Here is a 25,190-nt window from a genome sequence, read left to right on the forward strand (position 1 = left end):
CTGCCAGTCTCTGTAGACTCCACCTCTGGGGACAGGGCACAGCTAAACAACAACAACAACGACAAAAGCAGCAGAAACCTCTGCAGACGCAAGCGACTCTGTCTGACAGCTTTGAAGAGAGCGGTGGATCTCCCAACATGGAGGTTGAGATCTGAGAAGGGACAGACTGCCTGCTCAAGTGGGTCCCTGACCCCTGAGTAGCCTAACTGGGAGACATCCTCCACTAGGGGCAGACCGACACCCCACACCTCACACCGTGGAGTACACCCCTGACAGGAAGCTTCCAAAGCAAGAATCAGACAGGTACACTCGCTGTTCAGCAATATTCTATCTTCTGCAGCCTCTGCTACTGACACCCAGGCAAACAGGGTCTGGAGTGGACCTCAAGCAATCTCCAACAGACCTACAGCTGAGGGTCCTAACTGTTATAAGGAAAACTAACAAATAGGGAGGACACCCACACCAAAACCCTATCAGTACATCACCATCATCAAAGACCAGAGGCAGATAAAATCACAAAGATGGGGAAAAAGCAGGGCAGAAAAGCTGGAAATTCAAAAAATAAGAGCACATCTCCCCCTCCAAAGGAATGCAGCTCATTGCCAGCAACAGATCAAAGCTGGACAGAGAATGACTTTGACGAGATGAGAGAAGAAGGCTTCAGTCCATCAAACTTCTCAGAGCTAAAGGAGGAATTACGTACCCAGCGCAAAGAAACTAAAAATCTTGAAAAAAGAGTGGAAGAATTGATAACCAGAATAATTAATGCAGAGAAAGCCATAAACGAATGGACAAAGATGAAAACCATGACACGAGAAATACGTGACAAATGCACAAGCTTCAGTAACTGACTCGATCAACTGGAAGAAAGAGTATCAGCGATTGAGGATCAAATGAATGAAATGAAGCGAGAAGATAAATCTAAAGAAAAAAGAAGAAAAAGAAATGAACAAAGCCTGCAAGAAGTATGGGATTATGTAAAAAGACCAAATCTACGTCTGATTGGGGTGCCTGAAAGTGACGGGGAAAATGGAACCAAGTTGGAAAACACTCTTCAGGATATCATCCAGGAGAACTTCCACAACCTAGTAGGGCAGGCCAACATTCAAATTCAGGAAATACAGAGAATGCCACAAAGATACTCCTTGAGAAGAGCAACTCCAAGACACATAATTGCCAGATTCACCAAAGTTGAAATGAAGGAAAAAATCTTAAGGGCAGCCAGAGAGAAAGGTCGGGTTATCCACAAAGGGAAGCCCATCAGACTAACAGCAGATCTCTCGGCAGAAACTCAAAAAGCCAGAAGAGAGTGGGGGACAATATTCAACATTCTTAAAGAAAAGAATTTTAAACCCAGAATTTCATATCCAGCCAAACTAAATTTCATAAGTGAAGGAGAAATAAAATCCTTTACAAATAAGCAAATGCTTAGAGATTTTGTCACCACCAGGCCTGCCTTACAAGAGACCCTGAAGGAAGTACTAAACATGGAAAGGAACAACTGGTACCAGCCATTGCAAAAACATGCCAAAATGTAAAGACCATCGAGGCTAGGAAGAAACTGCATCAACTAACGAGCAAAATAACCAGTTAATATCATAATGGCAAGATCAAGTTCACACATTACAATATTAACCTTAAATGTAAATGGACTAAATGCTCCAATTAAAAGACACAGACTGGCAAACTGGATAAAGAGTCAAGACCCATCAGTCTGCTGTATTCAGGAGACCCATCTTACATGCAGAGACATACATAGGCTCAAAATAAAGGGATGGAGGAAGACCTACCAAGCAAATGGAGAACAAAAAAAAAGCAGGGGTCGCAATACTAGTCTCTGATAAAACAGACTTTAAACCATCAAAGATCAAAAGAGACAAAGAAAGCCATTACATAATGGTAAAGGGATCAATTCAACAGGAAGAGCTAACTATCCTGAATATATATGCACCCAATACAGGAGCACCCAGATTCATAAAGCAAGTCCTTAGAGACTTACAAAGAGACTTAGACTCCCATACAATAATAATGGGAGACTTCAACACTCCACTGTCAACATTAGACAGATCAATGAGACAGAAAGTTAACAAGGATATCCAGGAATTGAACTCATCTCTGCAGCAAGCAGACCTAATAGACATCTACAGAACTCTCCACCCCAAATCAACAGAATATACATTCTTCTCAGCACCACATCACACTTATTCCAAAATTGACCACATAATTGGAAGTAAAGCACTCCTCAGCAAATGTACAAGAACAGAAATTATAACAAACTGTCTCTCAGACCACAGTGCAATCAAATTAGAACTCAGGACTAAGAAACTCAATCAAAACTGCTCAACTACATGGAAACTGAATAACCTGCTCCTGAATGACTACTGGGTACACAACAAAATGAAGGCAGAAATAAAGATGTTCTTTGAAACCAATGAGAACAAAGATACAACATACGAGAATCTCTGGGACACATTTAACGCAGTGTGTAGAGGGAAATTTATAGCACTAAATGCCCACAGGAGAAAGCCAGAAATATCTAAAATTGACACTCTAACATCACAATTAAAAGAACTAGAGAAGCAAGAGCAAACACATTCAAAAGCTAGCAGAAGGCAAGAAATAACTAAGATCAGAGCAGAACTGAAGGAGATAGAGACACAAAAAACCCTTCAAAAAATCAATGAATCCAGGAGTTGGTTTTTTGAAAAGATCAACAAAATTGATAGACCGCTAGCAAGACTAATAAAGAAGAAAAGAGAGAAGAATCAAATAGACGCAATAAAAAATGATAAAGGGGATATCACCACCGACCCCACAGAAATACAAACTACCATCAGAGAATACTATAAACACCTCTACGCAAATAAACTAGAAAATCTAGAAGAAATGGATAATTTCCTGGACACTTACACTCTCCCAAGACTAAACCAGGAAGAAGCTGAATCCCTGAACAGACCAATAGCAGGCTCTGAAATTGAGGCAATAATTAATAGCCTACCAACCAAAAAATGTCCAGGACCAGATGGATTCACAGCTGAATTCTACCAGAGGTACAAGGAGGAGCTGGTACCATTCCTTCTGAAACTATTCCAATCAATAGAAAAAGAGGGAATCCTCCATAACTCATTTTATGAGACCAACATCATCCTGATACCAAAGCCTGGCAGAGATACAACAAAAAAAGAGGATTTTAGACTAATATCCCTGATGAACATCGATGCAAAAATCCTCAATAAAATACTGGCAAACCGGATCCAGCAGCACATCAAAAAGCTTATCTACCATGATCAAGTTGGCTTCATCCCTGGGATGCAAGGCTGGTTCAACATACGCAAATCAATAAACATAATCCAGCATATAAACAGAACAAAAGACAAAAACCACATGATTATCTCAATAGATGCAGAAAAGGCCTTAGACAAAATTCAACAGCCCTTCATGCTAAAAACTCTCAATAAATTCGGTATTGATGGAACGTATCTCAAAATCATAAGAGCTATTTATGACAAACCCACAGCCAATATCATACTGAATGGGCAAAAACTGGAAAAATTCCCTTTGAAAACTGGCACAAGACAGGGATGCCCTCTCTCACCACTCCTATTCAACATAGTGTTGGAAGTTCTGGCTAGGGCAATCAGGCAAGAGAAAGAAATCAAGGGTATTCAGTTAGGAAAAGAAGAAGTCAAATTGTCCCTGTTTGCAGATGACATGATTGTATATTTAGAAAACCCCATTGTCCCAGCCCAAAATCTCCTTAAGCTGATAAGCAACTTCAGCAAAGTCTCAGGATACAAAATTAATGTGCAAAAATCACAAGCATTCTTATACACCAGTAACAGACAAACAGAGAGCCAAATCATGAATGAACTTCCATTCACAATTGCTTCAAAGAGAATAAAATACCTAGGAATCCAACTTACAAGGGATGTAAAGGACCTCTTCAAGGAGAACTACAAACCACTGCTCAGTGAAATAAAAGAGGACACAAACAAATGGAAGAACATACCAAGCTCATGGATAGGAAGAATCAATATCGTGAAAATGGCCATACTGCCCAAGGTAATTTATAGATTCAATGCCATCCCCATCAAGCTACCAATGAGTTTCTTCACAGAATTGGAAAAAACTGCTTTAAAGTTCATATGGAACCAAAAAAGAGCCCACATCTCCAAGACAATCCTAAGTCAAAAGAATAAAGCTGGAGGCATCACGCTACCTGACTTCAAACTATACTACAAGGCTACAGTAACCAAAACAGCATGGTACTGGTACCAAAACAGAGATATAGACCAATGGAACAGAACAGAGTCCTCAGAAATAATACCACACATCTACAGCCATCTGATCTTTGATAAACCTGAGAAAAACAAGAAATGGGGAAAGGATTCCCTATTTAAAAAATGGTGCTGGGAAAATTGGCTAGCCATAAATAGAAAGCTGAAACTGGATCCTTTCCTTACTCCTTATATGAAAATTAATTCAAGATGGATTAGAGTCTTAAATATAGACCTAATACCATAAAAACCCTAGAAGAAAACCTAGGTAATACCATTCAGGACATAGGCATGGGCAAGGACTTCATGTCTAAAACACCAAAAGCAACGGCAACAAAAGCCAAAATTGACAAATGGGATCTAATTAAACTAAAGAGCTTCTGCACAGCAAAAGAAACTACCATCAGAGTGAACAGGCAACTTACAGAATGGGAGAAAATTTTTGCAATCTACTCATCTGATAAAGGGCTAATATCCAGAACCTACAAAGAACTCAAACAAATTTACAAGAAAAAAACAAACAACCCCATCAAAAAGTGGGCAAAGGATATGAACAGACATTTCTCAAAAGAGGACATTCATACAGCCAACAGACACATGAAAAAATGCTCATCATCACTGGCCATCAGAAAAATGCAAATCAAAACCACAATGAGATACCATCTCACACCAGTTAGAATGGCAATCATTAAAATGTCAGGAAACAACAGGTGCTGGAGAAGATGTGGAGAAATAGGAACACTTTTACACTGTTGGTGGGATTGTAAACTAGTTCAATCATTATGGAAAACAGTATGGCGATTCCTCAAGGATCTAGAACTAGAAGTACCATATGACCCAGCCATTCCATTACTGGGTATATACCCAAAAGATTATAAATCATGCTGCTATAAAGGCACATGCACACGTATGTTTATTGCGGCACTATTCACAATAGCAAAGACTTGGAATCAACCCAAATGTCCATCAGTGACAGACTGGATTAAGAAAACGTGGCACATATACACCATGGAATACTATGCAGCCATAAAAAAGGATGAGTTTGTGTCCTTTGTAGGAACATGGATGCAGCTGGAAAGCATCATTCTCAGCAAACTATTGCAAGAACAGAAAACCAAACACTGCATGTTCTCACTCATAGGTGGGAACTGAACAATGAGATCACTTGGACTCAGGAAGGGGAACATCACACACTGGGGCCTATCACGGGGAGGGGGGAGAAGGGAGGGATTGCACTGGGAGTTATACCTGATGTAAATGACGAGTTGATGGGTGCTGACGAGTTGATGGGTGCAGCACACCAACATGGCACAAGTATACATAATGTAACAAACCTGCACATTATGCACATGTACCCTAGAACTTAAAGTATAATAAAAAAAATAAAAAATAAATAAAAATTAAAAAATTAAAATTAAAATTAAAAAAAATTAAAAAAATAGAAGAAATTATGACACATTTCGGGAGACTCAGGTGGGAGGATTGCTTGAGGCCAGGAGTTTGAGACCAGCCTGGGCAACATAGTGAGACGCCATCTCTACAAAAATTTTTTTAAAATTAGCCAAGCATGATGGTGTGCACCTCTAGTCCCAGTTGTTTGGGAGGCTGAGGTTGGAGCATTGCTCAAGTCCAGGAGTTTGAGATTGCAGGGAGCTGTGATTTGTATCATTGCACTCCAGCCTGGGTAACAGAGCAAGACTCTGCCTATAAAAAATAAAAATAAAAAATAACGAAGAATTCTTCTTAAAACAAGAGAATATAAATAAACACAACAAAGGAAAACCAAATAAGAATATGTAGCAGAAAAGTACAATAACTAAAATAGATAATTCACAAGAAGGGCTCTACAGTAAATGTGAAGTAGGATTAAAAAGAATCAGCAAACTGAAAAATAGGTCCATAGATATTATACAATGTAAAAAAAAGAAAAAGGAATGAAGAAAAATCAGAGCCTAAGAGACCCATGGGAAGCTATCGAGCGTGCCAACATCTACGTGAGAATCCCAGAGGGAGAGGAGACAGAGAAATGAGGCAGAAAAAAATATTTGAAGAGATGATTGCCAAACTGTTCCCAAATTTGATAAAAGACATGAATGTATACATCCGAGAAGCTCAACAAGCTAGAGGTGAAGCAAGATGGCAGAAAAAGCCTACATCATTCATCCCCCCTGCTGGAACACCAAATTTTAACAACTATCTGCACACAGAAAAGCACCATTACACGAACCAATAATCAGGTAAGCAATCACAATACCTGGTTTTAACATCATATTGTGGAAACAGGCATCAAGAAGGGCAGGAGAGACGGTCTTGAATCACTGATAACATCCTTCCCCATCCCACAGCAGCAGCTACACAGCATGGAAAGAAAATGTGTGCACTTTGGGGAGGGAAAGCACAGTGATGGGGAGGACTTTACATTGAACTCAGTACTGCCCTGTCACAGCTGAGAATAAAGCTCAGCCAGTGCCCACACATGGAGGGAGCATTTGGACCAACCCTAGCCAGAGGGAAATTGCTCATCCTAGTGGTCTGAACTTGAATTTCTCAGCAAGCCTCACCACTGCGGGCCAAGGTGCTCTGGGATCATAGGTAAACTTGAAAGGCAGTCTAGAACACAGACTGAAATTCCTAGGCAACTCCTAGCGCTAGCCTAGGCTTAGAGGCAGTAAACTAGGGTGGCACATGATCTAGGGAGACATCAGCTGGCATGGTTTAAGGAGGGCTTATAATATCCATTCTCCAACTCCAGGCAGTGCAGCTCATGGCAACAAAAGCAACTCCTTTCTAATTAAGGAGAGGAGAGCAAGAGTAAAGAGGACGTTGTCTTGTATCTTGGATACCAGCTCAGCCACAGTAGGACAGATCACAAGGCAGAGTCGTGAGGCCCCCCTTCTAGGCCCTAGCTCCCAGCTGACATTTCTAGACACACCCTGGGCCAGAAGGGAACTTACTGCCTTGAAGGGAAGGCCCCAGTCCTGGCAGGATTCATCATCTGCTGACTAAAGGGCCCCTGGGCCCAAATAACCACCAGCAATACACAGGGAGTATGCTGTGGGCCTTGTGCTCTGATATGTGCTAACTTCAGGGGAGACCCAGCACATTCCAAGTTGTAATGGCTATGGTGCAAGACTCATTCTGTTTGAGAAAAGCAGAGGGAAAAGTAAAGGGGACTTCATCTTGCACCCGAGGTACCAGCTTGAACACAGTGGGGTAGAGGAGCAAGCAGGCGCTTGGGGTCCCCAAGTCTAGGCCCAGAGCCTTGGACAGGATTTCTGGATCTTCCCTGGGCCAGAGAGGAGCCCACTGCCCTGAAGGATGAATCCCAGGCCTGGCAGCATTCGCCACAAGCTAACAGAAGAGCCCTTGGGCTTCAAGTGAACATTGGCGGTGGCCTGGCAGAATCCCCTGTGGACCTGTGGACCAGTAGTGGTGGTGGCCACAGGGAGAGGCTCCTTTGCCTGTGGAAAGGGGAGGAAAAATCAGGAAAGACTTTCTATCATGATTTGAGTGCCAGCTTAGCCGCAATATAATAGAACATCAAGTAAATAATTATGTTTTTTCACTCCAACCCTTGGCTCCCAACAGCATCTCTAGACATGCTCAAGGCCTAGTAGAACTTACTACCTGGAAGGGAAGGACCTTGGGCAAGGCCCAGTGCTACACTGGCTTCAGGTATGACCTAACTCAGTCCCAACAGTGGTGGCCACAGGAGTGCTTGCATTGCCATACCCCTAGTTCCAGGTGGCTCAGCACATAAAGAGAGACTTTGTATGTCTGGGAAAAAGTAAGGGAAAAGAACAAGAATCTCTTCCTGGTAGTCCAGATAATTCTTCCGGATCTTATCTAAAACCACCAAAGCAGTACCTCTACAAGTCTGCAAAAATCACCGTGTTATGTGGCTTGGGGTCCACGTCCCTTCGAATACCTGGAAAGCCTTCCCAAAAACGATAGGCACAAACAAATCCAGACTGTGAAGCCCTCAATAAATACCTAATTTTCAAGGCCCAGACACTGAAGAGCATCTATAAGCATCATCACCATCCAGGAGAACATGACCTCACCAAATGAATTAAATAAGACACCATGGACCTATCCTGGAGAAACAGAGCTAAATGACATTTCAGACAGAGAATTCAAAATAGCTGTTTTGAGGAAACTTAAAGAAATTCAAGATAACACAGAAAATAAATTCAGAAAAATATCAGATAAATTTAAGATAGTTTGAAATAATTAAAAAGAATCAAGTAGAAATTCTAGAGTTGAAAAATAGAACTGACATGCTGAAATATGCATCAGAGTCTCTCAACAGCAGAACTGATTAAGCAAAAGAAAGAATTAAAGTGAGCTTGAAGACAGGCTATTCAAAAATACAGTCAAAGGAGACAAAAAAGAAAACATAATAAAAAACAATAAAGCACACCTAAAAGATCTAGAAAATAGCCTCGAAAGGGCAAATCTAACAGTATTTGGCCTTAAAGAGGAGGTAGAGAAAGAAACAACAGTAGAAAGTTTCTTCAAAGGGATAGTATCAGGCCAGGAGCAGTGGCTCACACCTGTAATCCCAGCACTTTGGGAGGCCAACGTGGGGGGTGGATCATTTGAGGTCGGGAGTTAGAGACCAGCCTGGCCAACATGGTGAAACCCCATCTCTACTATAAATATAAAAATTAGCCAGGCGCGGTAGCTCATACCTGCTAATCCCAGCTACTTGGGAGGTTGAGGCAGGAGAATCGCTTGAACCCAGGAGGTGGAGGTTGCAGTGAGCTGAGATCATACCACTGCACTCCAGCCTGGGCGACACAGTGAGACTCCATCTTAAAAATCAAACAAACAAACAAAAAAACCACAAACGGATAGTAACAGAGAAATTCCCAAACCTAGAGAAAACTATCAACATTCAAGTATAATAAGGTTATAGAACACCAAGCAGATTTAATCCAAAGAAGACTACCCCAAGACATTTCATAATTAAACTCTAAAAGGTCAAGGATAAAGAAAGTATCCTAAAAGCAGCAAGAGAAGAGAAACAAATAACATCCAGTGGAGCTCCAATACGTTTGTTCAGCAGCAGGCTTTTCAGCAGAAATCTTATAGGCCAGGAGAAAGTGGCATGACATATTTAAAATGCTGGAAAAAAAAAAGTTTTACCCTAGAATAGTATGTCTGGCAAAAAATATCTTTTAAACATGAAGGAGAAACAAAGATCTTCCCAAACGAAAACTAAGGAATTTCATCAATATCAGACTGTCCTACAAGAAATGCTAAAGGGAGTTATCCAATCTGAAAGAAAAGGATGTTAATGAGCAAGAAGAAATTATCCAACAAGTACAAAATTCATGGGTAATAGTAAGCACACAGAGAAACAGAATAGCATAACACTGTCATCGTGGTGTGTGGACTTCTCTTGACTTAACTAGAAAGACTAAATTATGAACCAATCAAAAATAATAACTACAACAACTTTTTAAGACAGTACAATAAGACTAAAGAGAAAAAATAAAAAGTTAAAAAGCGGGAGGGATTACATCTAGAGTTTTTATTAGTTTTCATTTTGCAAGTTTGTTTATGCAATCAGTGTTACTACTATGCATTGCATGGCTCTACCAAAATATCTCACGTACCCCATAAATATATACACCTACTATGTACCCACAAAATCTTTTTTTTTTTTGAGATGAAGTCTCGCTCTGTTGCCCAGGCTGGAGTGCAGTGGCCGGATCTCAGCTCACTGCAAGCTCCGTCTCCCGGGTTTATGCCATTCTCCTGCCTCAGCCTCCCGAGTAGCTGAGACTACAGGTGCCCGCCACCTCACCCGGCTAGTTTTTTGTATTTTTTTTAGTAGAGATGGGGTTTCACCGTGTTAGCCAGGATGGTCTCGATCTCCTGACCTCGTGATCTGCCCGTCTCGGCCTCCCAAAGTGCTGGGATTACAGGCTTGAACCATCGCGCTCGGCCACAAAAATTTTTTTAATAAAATGTTTAAAAAATTTTTTAAAAGAAGCTCAGTAAGTTTCAAGTAGGATAAACTCAAAGAGATCCATAGCAAGACACATTATCAAACTGTTGAAAGAATATGACAAGAAGAGAATCTTGAAAGAAGTAAAAGAGAAGTGATTCCTAAGGTTCAAGGGATCCCCAATATATTAACAACAGAACTCTCATCAGAAATAATGGAGGCCAGAAGACAGTAGATTGACGTATTCAAAGTGTTCAGAGAAAACAACTGTAAAGCAAGAATCTTACAGCTAGTAGAGTTTAACAAAAACAGAATTCATTGCTAGCAAACCCACCTTATAAGAATACTTACGAAGTTCTTTAACCTGAAAGCAAATGACCCTAGAGAGTAATATGAATACACACACACCACCCCACACACACACAGCCCACCACCACCAGTAAAGGTAATGATGTAATTATAAAAGACATTACAAATACATATTTATTTTCCCTTCTTCTCAACAGATTCAAAAAGAGATTATGTAAAACAATATGAATAGAATTATAATGTTTGGCCTATAGCATATAGAAATAAAATATATTGACCAATAACAACACAAAGAAGATGGGTGAGGGGTGAGGCCAGGCACAGTGGCTCACGTCTATAATCCCAACACTTCGGGCAGCCAAGGTGGGTGGATCACGAGGTCAGGAGATCAAGACTATCCTGGCTAACACGGTGAAATGCCGTCTCTACCAAAAACACAAAAAATTATATGGGTGTGGTGGCGAGCACCTGTAGTCCCAGCTACTTGGGAGGCTGAGGCAGGAGAATGGCATGAACCCAAGAGGCAGAGCTTGCAGTGAGCTGAGATCATGCCACTGCACTCCAGCCTGGGCGACAGAGCCAGACTCCATCTCAAAAAAAAAAAAAAAAAAAAAAAAAAAAAACAGTGTGAGACTCAATCTCAAAAAAAAAAAAAAGAAAAGGAAGTGGGTAAGAGCAAAGCTTCATTGGGCTTAGGAAACGAATCCAAAGGAATAAATTAAGAGAACTATAAATGGGGGAAAAGAAGGCTAATGTAACAAAAGTCATAAATATATAATAGTTCTTTTTTCTTTAAGCATCTTTAAAAGACATCATGTTGTAACTAATAACAGTGTTTTGAAAGTTTATAACATATATGTAAACATAAACATAATGTTATACTAGAAAACAATGCCACAAAAGTTGGGAGGAGGGAATTGGATTATAGGGGTAGAATTTCTATATTTCATTGGAATTAAGTTAGTATAAACTTGAAGTATAGTCTGTTAAGATGTATGAGGAAAACCCTATAGTAGTCACTAAGGAAATAACTCAAAGTATGTAGTGAAAAAGTCATTAAAGAAATCAAAATGTTACACTGGAAAACATGCAATGCAAAAGAAAGCAGTAAAGGAGCAACAGAGGAACAAAAAAGGCATTTAGAAACATTTGGAAAACAAAAAGAAAATGGTAAGTCCAACTTTATCAATAATAACACTAAATGTAGATGGATGAAACGATCCAATAAAAAAAAAAAAATAGGGATTGTCAGAATGGACAAAAAACCTGGATTCATGGTGCTGGACACAGTGGCTTATGCCTGTAATCCTAGCACTCTGGGAGGCTCAGGTGGGAGGCTTACTTGACCCCAGGAGTTTGAGACTGGCCAACACCGGCAACACAGTGAGACCCCATCTCTACAAAAGCATTTAAAAATTATCCAGGTGTGGTGGCTTGTGCCTGTGCTCCCAGCTACTCAGGAAATTGAGGGAGGAGGATCACTTGAGCCCAGGAGGTCAAGGCTACAGTGTGCCATGATTGTGCCACTGCACTTCAGCCTGGGTGACAAAGCGAGACCCTATCTCAAAAAAAAGAAAGAAAATGAAGGTACACCAAACTTACGGGACGCAGTGAAAGCAAAGCTCAAACAGAAATTTATAGCAGCAAATGCTCACATTCTGAAGAAAGATCTCAAAATCATCGCCCTAATCTTTGGCCTTAAACCAGGAAAAGAAGAGTAAAGTCAACTTAAAGTAAGAAGAAAGAAGGAAATCATGATTAGAGTGGAATTTAATGAAATACAGAAATAAAAATAATAGAAAATCAATAAAACCAAAAATTGGTTCTTGGAAAAGATCAATGAAATTGGCAAACCTTTAGTAAGATTGACCAAAAAAAGTGACATCTCAAGTTACTAGAATTAGAAATGAAATAGGAGATGTTATCACCAACTTTATTGAAATAAAAAAGATTATAAAAGAGTATCACAAACAACTGCATGCTAATAAATTAATCAGATGAAAAAGACAAATATCTAGAAAACCACAGACTACCAAAACTGACTCAGCGAGAAATAGAAAATCTGAACAGACCTATAAAAAGTAAAGAGTAATCAGAATTGCCCACTAGACAAACATCAGATCCAGATAGCTTTATAGGTAATTTACCAAAATTTAAATAAGAGTTAATATCAATTCTTCATAACCACTTCAAAAAGAAAGAAGTGTTTCTATAAGGCTACCATTATCCTGATACCAAAATCAGACAGACAGCAGAAGGAAAGAAGAAAACTGCAGACAAATATCTCATAAATACAGACACAAAAGTCTTCCACAAAATACTAGCAAAATGTCTTAGGCCATTTGCACTGCTATAAACAAAATACTTAAGACTGGGTAATTTATAAAGAACAGGAATTTATTTCTCACAGTTCTGGAGGCTAGAAGTCCAAAATAAAGGTCCCTGCAGGTTAGGTCTCTGGGGAGGGCCTGGTCTCTCTGCTTGCAAAATGGTGCTTCATTGCTGCATCCTCCAAAGGAGGGGAATGCTGTGTCCTCACATGGAGGAAGGGCCAAAGGACAAAAAGGGGCATTAGCTCATTCCCTCCGGCCCTTTCATAAGGCACTGATCTATTCATGAGGGCTCTATCCTCATGATCAGTTTCCAAAACGTTCTGCCACTTAATACCACCATAATGGAGATTAAGTTTCAGAATGAAATTTGAAGCACCTAGCTGGGACCACAGGCATGCACTACCACGAATGACTGCTTAAAAAAAAAAAAAATTTTTGTAGAGACAGGGTCTCACTTTGTTGCCCAGACTGGTCTCAAACTCCTAGACTCAAGAGATCCTCCAGCCTTGGCCTCCCAAAGTGCTGGGATTGCAGGCATGAGTCACCACAACTGGCCCAAATTATAGACTTAAAAATAGTCAAAATGGTAAAGTTTATGTTACATAAATTTTACCACAATAAAAAAAAAAGGATAATGGCAGATAGCAATAACACTGTACACTAACAACACACTACCACGACAAAAGAAACCCACATGCACCATGTGACTAAGGAGCCAGACAACAGGGCTATGAGCTAAAACATCAGAGTACTGACAGTTTAAGAAAGAGCTTACAGAAGAGCTTCTTTTTTCCCATACAAAGAAAATTCCTTGAAAAAGAGGAAAAGAAAGAAACTTACTTCTTACATATACAAATAAATTAAAACGAAGAGAAAATGAAATGTTCTTTCCGAGAAAGAGTGAATTCCCTCCTGACCAGAAGAAAGGACATCTCCCCCTTACCTCTTCCTGGGCTGATGGCTGTGAGAAGCGGTTTATGGTCACTCATTTTCTCCTGCCTCTGCTTTTGAGAGGCTATTTCCAGTTCCTTTTTTGCCAGCAGCTTGCCGGATGGGTAGAACAGGCCAACAGTCTGTGTGCCTATGTCCCTCTTAGTCCCAGCATCAGATCTGGGCAAAGGAATATTCAGTGACTGCCAGGCACATTGGGGCTATAAGTGAGGCAGAAAACATTTTTTAAATTAGAATATGATTTAATCAATCTTGCATTTACTTATAGAAAACATTTTTAATCAGAATAAAAAGTATCTCAAAAAAAACTGTACTTTGAACTAAAAGAGTTTTCCAGTCTTTGGCTCATCTTCCTTGCTCCTGTCTTTCCCAGCAACTTCCAGCCTGATCCATGATTAGCCATTTATTACCTAAAATTCAACAAATCCAGGGGTGTTCGCTGGCCTGCTTGATGCCTGGAAGATATCTATCCTTTTCAGCTCTATAATGCAATAGAGCATAGACTTCACTACTCATCCACACTCGGCCACTGGTCACCAACATTTTCTCTAACATACTCTCCTGGGGACCTGAGAGGACTACCATGAAAGGTTGTGCACTGCACAACATCACTGCATTCAAAGTAGTACCATTCACATGGTGAACATCATATATTTGAATATTAGGATAATTTTTCTAGTAGAAAAAGCAGTATATTACAAGCAATTTCCAATAGATGGCAGTCAAGTGTCTTGAGAAAAGAACACCTTTGTTTCATTTGCACAAAGGAGTAAGAGCTAGTGGCAGTCTAGGATTTAAATCTTTCAAACTAGGTTAAGAAAGCCATGAACGGTTGGGTGCAGTGGCTCATGCCTGTAATCTCAGCACTTTGGGAGGCCAAAGTGGGTAGATCATGAGGTCAGGAGTTCGAGATCAGCCCAACCAACATGGTGAAACCCCATCTCTACTAAAAATACAAAAATTAGTAGGGCATGGTGGCATGTGCCTGTAATCCTAGCTACTCAGGAGACTGAGGCAGCAGAATCGCTTGAACCTGGGAGGCAGAGGTTGCAGTGAGCCAAAATTGCACCATTGCACTCCAGCCTGAGCAACAGAGCAAGACTCCATCTCACAAAAGAAGGTCATGAACTCCCTAAAACTGCATACAAAGTGCTGAGTGCATCCTCTAATAATTATCAATCTTTAACTTCTTATAATAAAGAGATAAGAGGAAACATGAAAAGTCTTTATCCAGCTTAGAGAAATTTATAAAATAATTATAAAAATCTAACACAAAGCCAATTGTTAAAGCTTAAGTACTTCTGAAAATAACCTGGTGAGATTTTCCTCAAACTATGCCCAGCTGTTATAAATTACAAAAGCAATCTTATATACCTAAGTTTTCTAAAATATAAACAAGGGGAAGGAAAAGTTCTCAGAATGCTACATAAGAAATTCAAGAGAAGTGCATTCTATCTCATGTGTTTTAAAGCCACTAAAGTGGCATTATGTCCACAAATGCAACGGCATAGACCTCAGTTTACTACACATAAATATGCCCACTTAGATCTTTGATTTCTGAAGAAATCATTTGAGTGTTTAAAATCTAAATTGACTGCATTTATTTACACACCTAGTTGAAATTCCATGTGAAAGTTCTAAAAGTTTTGGGTCTCTTCCCCGGGTTGATTCACAGGGTAGAGCACACACATTCAGAGTTACAGCCTCTTCCTGGGTACCAGTTCTTACTACAGGGGAGGCCTCACCTCAGAAAAAGGGCGAGGTTCCTGAGCAGCTAGAGCCAGGCTTCTATCCAAGCTAAGCTTCACCAAGGACTTCACACAAATACCACAGGAGCCACAGAATCGGGCAGACAGGTGATTGCTGGCCCCACATTTAGGGCAAACAGAGCAGCCAGCAGGAATGCCAAGCTAGAGGATAGAAAATACCTTGATGAATATTAGAGTTATAATTTCCCCATGTAAATTATTGTCATACCCATACAAATTAACATATGCCCACACTCTCTGGCCCAGCCATTCTACCTTCCAGAATTTATCCTACAGATGGTCAAGTACAGAAAGAAGTGTACTTCAGGTCAACCCCTAAAGCACTGTGGTTTTAAAAGAAATCACTGAAAACAACAGGCATGTCCAGCAATAGGAATGGTCTAAATATATTACAGTACATACATACAAACTATGGATTATGAAGCCACTGGAAAGAATGAAGAGGTTATTAACAAGACATATTGCTAGGTGAAAATAATTGGATCAGTGTTCATAGCACCAGTTTACTTATACATGCCTTGAATAGCTGAAAGAACATCTCAAGAACTGGATATGAGCAATTGCTTCTGAGAGGAGAACTGTGGGACTTAGAAAGGAGATTAACCCTTCGCTCTAAAACTTTCTTATTATTTGCATGTGATACTTAGAAAAATGAATAAATACATAGTCTTGAGTGTTTTATTATACAGGCAAGCAGACAGAATTCATTTTTTAAAATGCCAGCAGTCAATAAATTAGTGAAAAGGTTTAACCTCAAAGAAAAGGAAATCAAAACCATCACCAGAGATGGCTCTCAATGTAAGATAATTAATTATCCCTATCTCCAGATTCTTAGGTTGTAGGTACCAGTGGCAAAATCACAAGAAGTGATTTCTGCAAGGCCATGGGAGAAGTGCCTGGCTCTCTCCAGGTGCTCAGTATACAGAATCTGTTTTAAAATACCCACCATGGCTCCACACCAGCCACAGAAGGACGCCTCCCAGAGATTCCAACGACCACATCTGGAGCAGGAGATGGTCCCCCCTTTCTGAGTGGGCGGAGGACCAGCTTTATCCCCACTGCATATCGACTGGTGAATGAAACAGCATTTAAAGGCAGGATCAGTACTAATTCTCTAATCCCTCTCCCAATTCAAAAAAGATAAAAAGCCCCCAGACAATATGAGCCCTGGAAATACAATTTTTTTCTTTTTTTCTTTTTTTTGCCCAAAGGAGTACAGCTATGATAGGTTTCACCAGTTAATAAATTAGTACACAGAGCACACATTCCTTCATGGAGATCACAGAAAGTCAATGAAACTGATGCCTTGCACATCTTAATATTTCTCAATATCAGGGATTGTTGGGGTTCGCATGTTTCCTAGACAAAGGAATGAACACACAAGACAACACAAGACGAGACAAATGAGGCGCTGCCCTGAATGGCACGCTCTGATTTATTTTATACAGTCATTTGTGGAATGTTGCCAAGTCACAAGACACATGTTGTTTTTCTGACCTTTCCCTGACTTTCTGGTTTTTCAAGATGTTTACACATAAACCAGTCCCCAGGGTCTGCTGTTTGCAGCTGACTCCTTTGTCCTCCCTGTTTGCAGGGAAGGAACGTCCTGCTTTGTTTGCAAGAGCAGGACTTATCGGGAACATCTCATTTGCGAGCACGTAGTCCTCTACATTTCCCCTTTCTTTATTTACAAGTTTGAATTTCTTTCAAAACCATCATCACATGTTGAGCTCGCTGGGATTCGGTGTTTGCCCTTTGGCACTGTCTCCAGCAGACTGTGAAAATGACAAAGGCAAGAACAACAATCAATACATTACTAGAAACAGAAGTCAGTAAAGTTTTTACAGGGCTCATAGGGTTTAAAGACGTCAAGCTTTTTGCAATACCAGTCATCAAATCTGCTCCGGTCAGCAACAGTAACTGATTGTGAAATGTTTCAGAAATGTTTTGTGTTAATTCTTGTATTTCTAAGGAAAGATTATTATGGCCAATTAAAAGTCTCTTTATCTCAGTCCAATTATGTACAGTGCTGTTAAAAGGAACAGGAGTAATACAAAATTGGGTAGTATTCCAATCACATTTTAACAAAGCTTGAGTATTCAACACTGTTAGCTGATCTCCTAACCAAGAAACCACTTGCTCCAGATTATCCACTCGTTCAGTCAAATGAGCATCTATGTCTCATTGCTGCTGCCACAACAAATGTGATTGTTCATGCCATTGTTGCATAAATTCTGCATTTTGTATACTCTGGTGTAGAGCTAATCCAGCAACAGTGGTGGTGGAAGCAATTGCTACAAGTCCCACCACTGCTGCTTCGACGACTCCAACCATTCTCCAGCTGTGGTGGACAAGATCTTGCATTACTTTGTAAATTTGAGTAACCCCAGCAGATTCACTCCAGGCATGTGTTAAGTTCATGGGTAGCCAGGTTTCTTTTCTGGCTCTTAGTATATATAAATCGGAATGAGACTCATTCCAATTATTATTCCACCAAGTAGTATTTATACAACTTAAGAATGTACAATTGTTTGTACAGTTAACTACCCCTGTATTATTATCCTATTTAATAATTCCTGTCAACAACAAGTAAGGCTTTCTTACACATGCAATAACATATCTAGAAGTATTTTGATGCAAAGATATATGGAAAGGGTTAGCAATATTAGTAAGATTTAAGGACATGTTTCCCGTGAAAGTGAACATTGGTTTACCAGCAGCTAGCAACTTCCAAATATGACTTTGTATTTGTGAGGTATTAGCCAAATGTGGCATAGGGGGTGATAGACCACCATCATGCCAAATAATAGTTTCATTGCCATCCGCAGAAATGCTGTGATTACCTTTATGCCAACACAGGTTGACATGGCTGAATTTAGTTTGAAAATCTCCATGTACACTCCAATCTGTAACAAGGTATTTACAACTCTTCCCTTTTACTTCTAACAACAATCGTGGCCCACTACCTCTACATCCAGTCCACTCTAGTTGGGAAACACCTCCGGACACATCAGGGACAGGGCATAAAGATAATGTACTTGGCAGAGTTTCATTAAGTAATGCAGTATGATTATACTTAAAACTTTGAGCCACAATAATCATAGTAAAGGCAGATATATGACTATGGTTATAGTGAACAGCCCAAGCCTCATGAAAAGGATGCAGACAATGTGGGCTACTCCCAAGATATATGGGTAACCCTTCAACTCCAAATGGATATGAATTATTTACTGTGCCAGTGTCTAGTTCAGGATCCTGGTTTAAAAAAGGTGATGGCATCCAAGCAGTATCATTAGTAAATACTGGGACTTCTTTGTCTCCCCAGGCCACACCTTGATATAAGAGTGGAAAGGGAATATAAGCACAGTATGTAAATTCTCCAGTCGTTACCTGGCAATTCACTACAGCCAGCATAGCCAGGAATAAAGTCAGTGGGGTTTTGGGCTGCCTGGCTTGTTGAACAACCCCTTCAGCTTCCTGAGTAAGCTTTTTCAGTAGACCCCATGTCGGGGGCTCCGCATGTCGAGTCCCGAAGGTGAATGTTCTCTGAACACTCAGATTCAGCTCCTGAAATTCCTTAAGGAACTCTTCGGATCGACTCCTCTTCGCCATGGCACTGTTTCAACTGTCGAGATGGAAACCACTCGTCTCCGGCACCTGTACGGACAACAGCATAGCCTCGGCCCTACTGTAAAACTTTTCCTTTTAAATATTGCCCTAGTAATGAAGGATAATACACCCACAGATTACTGTTTTGCAGCTTTTCTAAAGGCTGTTGAAAATGTTTCACTGCTGCCGACTGCTGTAATTGGCACCAGTGGTTGAGAAAATTTAAAGTAAAAAGGGCTTTCAGAATTTGATGTTTTCGGGAATCTCGCCCATTTCCCCCTGTTTGTTTTGAAAGTTGTAATTTTAAAGTAGCATTGGCTCTTTCAATAATTGCTTGGCCTTGACTGTTAAATGGAATACTGGTGGAATGGTGAATATGATATAAAGAAAGGAAGGCAGCCAATTTACAAGAGCGATAAGCAGGGGCATTATCAGTTTTTAATTCAGCAGGAACTCCCATAACCGCAAAGCAAGTAAGTAAATGAGTGATAACAGAGTCAGCCTTTTCGGAGGGTAATGGAGTAGCCCATTGGAAATGTGACCAGGTATCAACTGTATGATGAACATATTTTAGACGACCAAAAGAAGAGACATAAGTGACATCCATTTGCCAAATGTGATTTTGTTGAGTGCCTTCAGGATTAGTACCTGGACTTAGAAAAGGTGCAATAATAGGAGCACAAGATGGACAGGCTCTGACAATAGCTCGGGCTTGTCGGCATGTTATAGAAAACTGCCGTTGTAATCCTAAACTACTAGTATGATGCAATTGGTGCTCATCCTGAGCACGTTGGACACTGCCAATAAGTAAGGAATCAATTTGACTATTGCCAAAAGTCAAAGGTCCTGGCAAGGTACAGTGAGAACGAATATGAGTGATAAAAAGGGGGGCAGTGCGAGAAGTAAGAGCCATAAATAATAAAGAAAATAATTTTTATAAAGGAGTTTTGGGAAATAATGGCAAAGAAGTTTGAGAAATATATTTAGTTACGTATACAGCGTATTGAGAATTACTAACTGTATTACAAGGGGTTTGAGGCCAGTCCTGCAGTACCATAAGAATGGCAAAAAGTTCTCCCTGTTGCACTGATTCAAATGGATAGTGAGAAATTTTAAAGTTATCCTGAGTCCAATATCCAGCTTTTCCGTTACTAGATGCGTCAGTGAAAAAGGTGGGACCTTTAACTGGGGTGTAAGAGATGGGATTATATGGCAATAAAGGATATTGTTGTAGAAAAGCAAATAATTTATTGCTAGGGTAGTGCTGAGAAAAAGAGCCAGTATACTCAGCACAAACCACTTGCCAACCTTCATGAGTTTCCAATAGAGACTCAATGTATTGATTAGATAATCAAGTAATAATTTTAATAGGGTCAGTACCAAGCAATTGACGAACTCGATGTCGTCCTTTGATAATTAATTCAGCCAATTTATCAATGTATGGGTGAATTTTTTTAATGGTTTTATTAGCCAAAAATAGCCACTCCAGAATGTTATTATCTTGATGTAAAATGGCCGTTGGCAAGTGAGGAGTATGAAAAAGACATAAAGAGAGTGGAAGATTGGGTGCAATATAATTAAGTTGAGCTTCACTAATTCTATTTTCTACGACAACTCTTCTGCTGCTGCAGGGGATAGTTGACAGGAACTATTTAAATCTGAATCCCCTTCTAAGGTAGCAAATAAATGTTGCAATTTGTAAGTAGGTATGTCTAAGATGGGGCGAAGCCAATTTATGTCTCCTAGCAATTTTTGAAAATCATTAAGAGTCAAAAGTTGATCTCTTCGAATTTGAACTTTTTGTGGCCGAATCTGCTTTTCTGCTAAAAGGTATCCTGAATATTGAATGGGAAATTGAGTTTGTATTTTCTCAGGAGAAATTTGTAAATTATATTGAGTTAATTGCTGTTGTAAAGCATGAAAAACTTGACTTTGCAGGACTTCATCTGGAGTTGCTAATAGAATATCATCCATATAATGATATATCAATACAGTAGGAAATTGACATCTAACAGGATTTAAAGCTCTATGAACAAATTCTTGACAAAGAGTAGGACTATTAAGCATACCTTGAGGGAGAACTTTCCATTGATATCTTGGAGTAGACTGTCTATTATTATATTCAGGAACAGTAAAGGCAAATTTTTCACAATCTTGGGGTGATAATGGAATAGTAAAAAAACAATCTTTAAGATCTATGACCATTAATTTCCAATCCTGTGGGATGAGGGCTGGATTAGGAAGACCAGGTTGTAAAGTCCCCATAGGTTGAATACAGGCATTTACAGCTCTAAGATCAGTTAATAAGCACCATTTTCCACTTTTCTTTTTAATGACAAACACAGGGGAATTCCATGCAGAAGTACTTGGTTCAATATGCCCCTCGGCCAGTTGTTCCTTAACTAAATTCTTTAAACCCTCAAGTTTTTCTTTAGGTAATGGCCACTGTTCCACCCAAACAGGAGTTGTAGTTTTCCACTTCAATTGTAAAGCTTGAGGCTTGTGGACAGTGGCTAAGAGTTTAGAGGATTGTAGCCCATCATGAACATCATATTTTTGGCAGCCAGAGAAATATGAGGAATGCTTAGAAAGGCACCAAATTGTTGTAAAAGATCACGGCCCCAAAGGTTAATGTTAATGGGAACTATACAAAATGATACTTTTCCCTGTTATCCTTCAGGTCCTATGCAGCTCAGGGGCTCAGCACTTTGGTAGACTATAGAAGCAGTACCTAGGCCAGATAGAGTAACCGATACTTGTTTCTTTTTCCAATGAGCAGGCCATTGAGCCAAGCAAATAGTTTATATATCTGCTCCTGTATCGACAAATCCCTCAAAAAGTATCCCATTAATTTGCAATGAACATAAAGGTTTTTGATCAGAAACTAAAGTTTCCCAGAAAACAGTTTTCCCAGTACTACGGAAACCTCCTTGACGAGACACGTCTCTAGACAGAAAGGGAAAAAAAGGCAAGAAAAGCAATTGTGCAATACATTCCCCTGCCTCTAGGTGCATAAATTGTGAAACCTGTACCATAATAAGGATTTCATCAGTAAAATCAGGATCAATGATTCCTGGAACCACCATTAACCCCCGCATAGCACTGCTGCTTCGACCTAACAAAAGTCCTACATGTCCCTTTGGCAAAGGGCCACACACTCCAGTAGCTAACTTATATATTCCTCCATTAGGAGAAAAAGTATAAGGTTGAGTAATAGCCAAGTCAGCAGCAGCACTCTGCTTAGTGGCAGCATAAAGCTGAGAAATGGGGGTAAGGGGTGATATCCTTAAGGATGACTCGAAGTCACTCGTTGATGTTGTAAGCCATCGCTCACTGGGTATTGTGATAGACCTGCATTGTAATTGTTGGGGCCCCAAGCCTGCGGGCCCTGGTTCCCGTTTCCTGGGAGGGGTGACAATAAATTTCCACTCTTATTAGTTTTTGAACGGCATTCATTTGTCCAATGTCGACCTTTTCCACATCATTTGCACTCCCCAGAGGGTAACTTTTTCTCTTTTGCGGTCGGGAAGCCCAGTTTTTCCTGACATTCTTTCTTAAAATGGCCGGGTTTCCCACATTGAAAACATACACTTTGTTTAGAATTACTCTTTAAGGCCTTAGAAAGTGCTCCAGCGAACAATGAGCATTGTAAATAGCTCCTCCAACGCCTGCACAAGCCCGAATATACTCATCTAAATTAGCTCCACTGGCTTTTAAAGGTCTTAATAACTTTTGACACTCAAGATTAGCATTTTCAAAGGCCAGCGTATCCAGAAGAATTTTAGAAGCAGGATCCCCGTCTACAGTCTTCAATACAGCATCTTGAAGACGGGCTACAAAATCTGGATACGGCTCATTGGCTCCTTGCAGGATTTTTACAAATGATAAAGAAGTTTTACCTGTTATCTCAACTTTAGTCCACGCTTTTAAAAACAAAGTTTTAATCTGAGTGAGGGCAATATCATCTAGGCCTGCTTGAGCATTAAGAGTGGCATATTGTCCAGTACCCATAAGCTGTTCTTCAGTAGGTCCTGGGGTATTTCCGGTAGCATTTGTTCTAGCTTGTACTCTTGCCTCCTCCTACCACCAACTTTTTAATTGAAGCCATTGAGAGCAGTCAAGGACAGCCTTTCCCAGCGTTTCCCAGTCAATAGGAATCATCATATGTTCTGAAGAAAAGGAATCGAGAAGGCCGAGAACAAACGGTGACTGAGGTCCATAATTGGAAATTGCAGCTTTCATTTCTTTCAAAAATTTAAATTGTAGTGCTGTAAAAGTCACATTATGGCCACCGTTTGGAAACTGAGCACTGGGGCCAAAAGCAGCTCGTGTTATTGGGAACAAATCTAATTCTTCAAAATCATGTTTTACCTTCGATTCTTACTTTTCTCCTACAGGAGGAAACGGTACAGAAAAAACCTGACCTGACATAGGCAAAGAAGTTGGAGGTGGCGGCAAGGGGAAATCTTCCTCCAAAGGAGCAGAAGGGAAAGTAACAGGGAAGGTTTGTGGTGGAGGAATAGGAGAAACAGGAGCAGCAGCACCTTGTAATTTTAACAACTGTTGTAACATATCTAAAATGCGCTGCAAGTCAGAATTTCCTTCAGATGAAGGAGGCATTAGCTTTTCTTCCAATTCTTTATCCTCAGCAACCGGGGCGTAAATATGTTCCTCTCTAAGATCATTCCTCTCCAAAGCTTCAGATGCCTCACCTCATGTGGCAGTATTGCCATGTTCTGAGTCAGTTTCAAGTAATTCTAATGCTTGAGTAATGGAACTACACAAAGTCCACAAAGTCAGAGGCATCGTTTGCCCTTGCTGATGAGCTCGAGGCAGGACTTTAACTACTTGTAACCATTCCTTTCAATTTAGCTGCACTTTAGTTTCATATTGAAACCAATAACAATGTTACTCAACATGGGCAAACAATCACTTCAAAGTCTTTTCTTTTACTTCTACTCCTATAGACATCCACAGTCCCTGGAGCAACCGCAAGTATTCAGAGGCCAGAGAGGTGGAATTCCCCATAATTTTCCCGTGGGTCTCCCTTCTTTATTTACTTACCTGGGGTGTTCCCCCTCCAGTTCCTTGCTCTCGTGGAGCCACGGACCCTGCTCACTGTGCCAGATGTTGGGGTCCACGTGTTTCCTAGACAAAGGAATGAACACACAAGACAAAACAAGACGAGACAAACATGGCGGCCGCCCCAAACGGCATGCTCTGATTTATTTTATACAGTCATTTGTGGAATGTTGCCAAGTCACAAGACACATGTTGTTTTTCTGACCTTTCCCTGACTTTCTGGTTTTTCAAGATGTTTACACATAAACCAGTCCCCAGGGTCTGCTGTTTGCAGCTGACTCCTTTGTCCTCCCTGTTTGCAGGGAAGGAACGTCCTGCTTTGTTTGCAAGAGCAGGACTTATCGGGAACATCTCCTTTGTGAGCACGTAGTCCTCTACAAGGGATAGCAAGCCCTACTGTTGATTTAACAGAACAATATTAATGAAGGAAGAAGAGAGCTAAACTACCTGAGGGGCCACGATTGAGGCTTATCTTCTACCCTTTGGAGTTTTGGTTTCCATAGAAAAGTGTGACTTGATTTCCCACTCTTGACACATGAGAACAATTATTTTATATTGGGGACAGAGGCAGAATTGTTTCGTGAGAATTCCTGGGCCTATGTTAGGTAAACCTAGATTAGAATCTCTTCCTGCTGCTTCCTCACTATTGCCTGGTAAGAGACTTGCTCACTTCCCAAACGGGAGTGACAGCACAGTGGCTGCTACCTGACCACCCACCATGTGCAGGCTCTGTTCCCACACTGCCCTGCACCCTCACAGCAGTCCCGGCAGTCCCGGCAGGCAGACCTGGGAGGTGGAGCCATCACTGTCCCCATCTTACAGAGGGAGAGCACGGGGACACAGAGAGGGTGAGAAGCACGATTAGGGTCATCTGACTCTAAAGCCTGGCTTCTCTCCCTAA

At 40.5% G+C, this 25,190-nt stretch overlaps 2 protein-coding genes across 8 annotated transcripts in view; both read right to left on the bottom strand.

Moving 5' to 3' along the window:
• DZANK1 (double zinc ribbon and ankyrin repeat domains 1) overlaps window positions 1-25,190 on the bottom strand; it is a 101,544-nt gene that overhangs the window by 21,784 nt on the left and 54,570 nt on the right. For all 7 annotated transcript variants that reach the window (XM_037993971.2, XM_007961145.3, XM_037993970.2 and 4 more), the window contains 3 exons: window positions 16,545-16,667; window positions 15,575-15,739; window positions 13,822-14,029 (listed from right to left, as the gene is read on the bottom strand). In XM_037993971.2, the coding sequence (XP_037849899.2) occupies window positions 13,822-14,029; window positions 15,575-15,739; window positions 16,545-16,667 (496 nt within the window). The remainder of the gene's footprint in view (window positions 1-13,821; window positions 14,030-15,574; window positions 15,740-16,544; window positions 16,668-25,190) is intronic.
• Window positions 17,022-23,375, bottom strand: LOC140709504 (endogenous retrovirus group K member 21 Rec protein-like). Its single transcript, XM_073008629.1, has 2 exons — window positions 18,989-23,375; window positions 17,022-17,373 (listed from the first exon to the last, which is right to left on the bottom strand). Exons 1-2 carry the CDS (start codon window positions 19,208-19,210, stop codon window positions 17,317-17,319), a joined length of 279 nt encoding a protein of 92 aa, XP_072864730.1. The 5' UTR covers window positions 19,211-23,375; the 3' UTR covers window positions 17,022-17,316.

This window comes from Chlorocebus sabaeus, chromosome 2 (genome assembly GCF_047675955.1).
Source record: "Chlorocebus sabaeus isolate Y175 chromosome 2, mChlSab1.0.hap1, whole genome shotgun sequence".
Taxonomy (NCBI): domain Eukaryota; kingdom Metazoa; phylum Chordata; class Mammalia; order Primates; family Cercopithecidae; genus Chlorocebus; species Chlorocebus sabaeus.

Excerpts from the sequence above, each read along its gene's own strand:
- LOC140709504 (XM_073008629.1), bottom strand. The coding sequence starts at position 19,210 with ATGGCGAAGAGGAGTCGATCCGAAGAGTTCCTTAAGGAATTTCAGGAG. Across the intron at positions 17,374-18,988 it reads TGGCTGTAGTGAATTGCCAG|TCTGCTGGAGACAGTGCCAA; the intron begins GTAACGACTGGA and ends TCATTTTCACAG.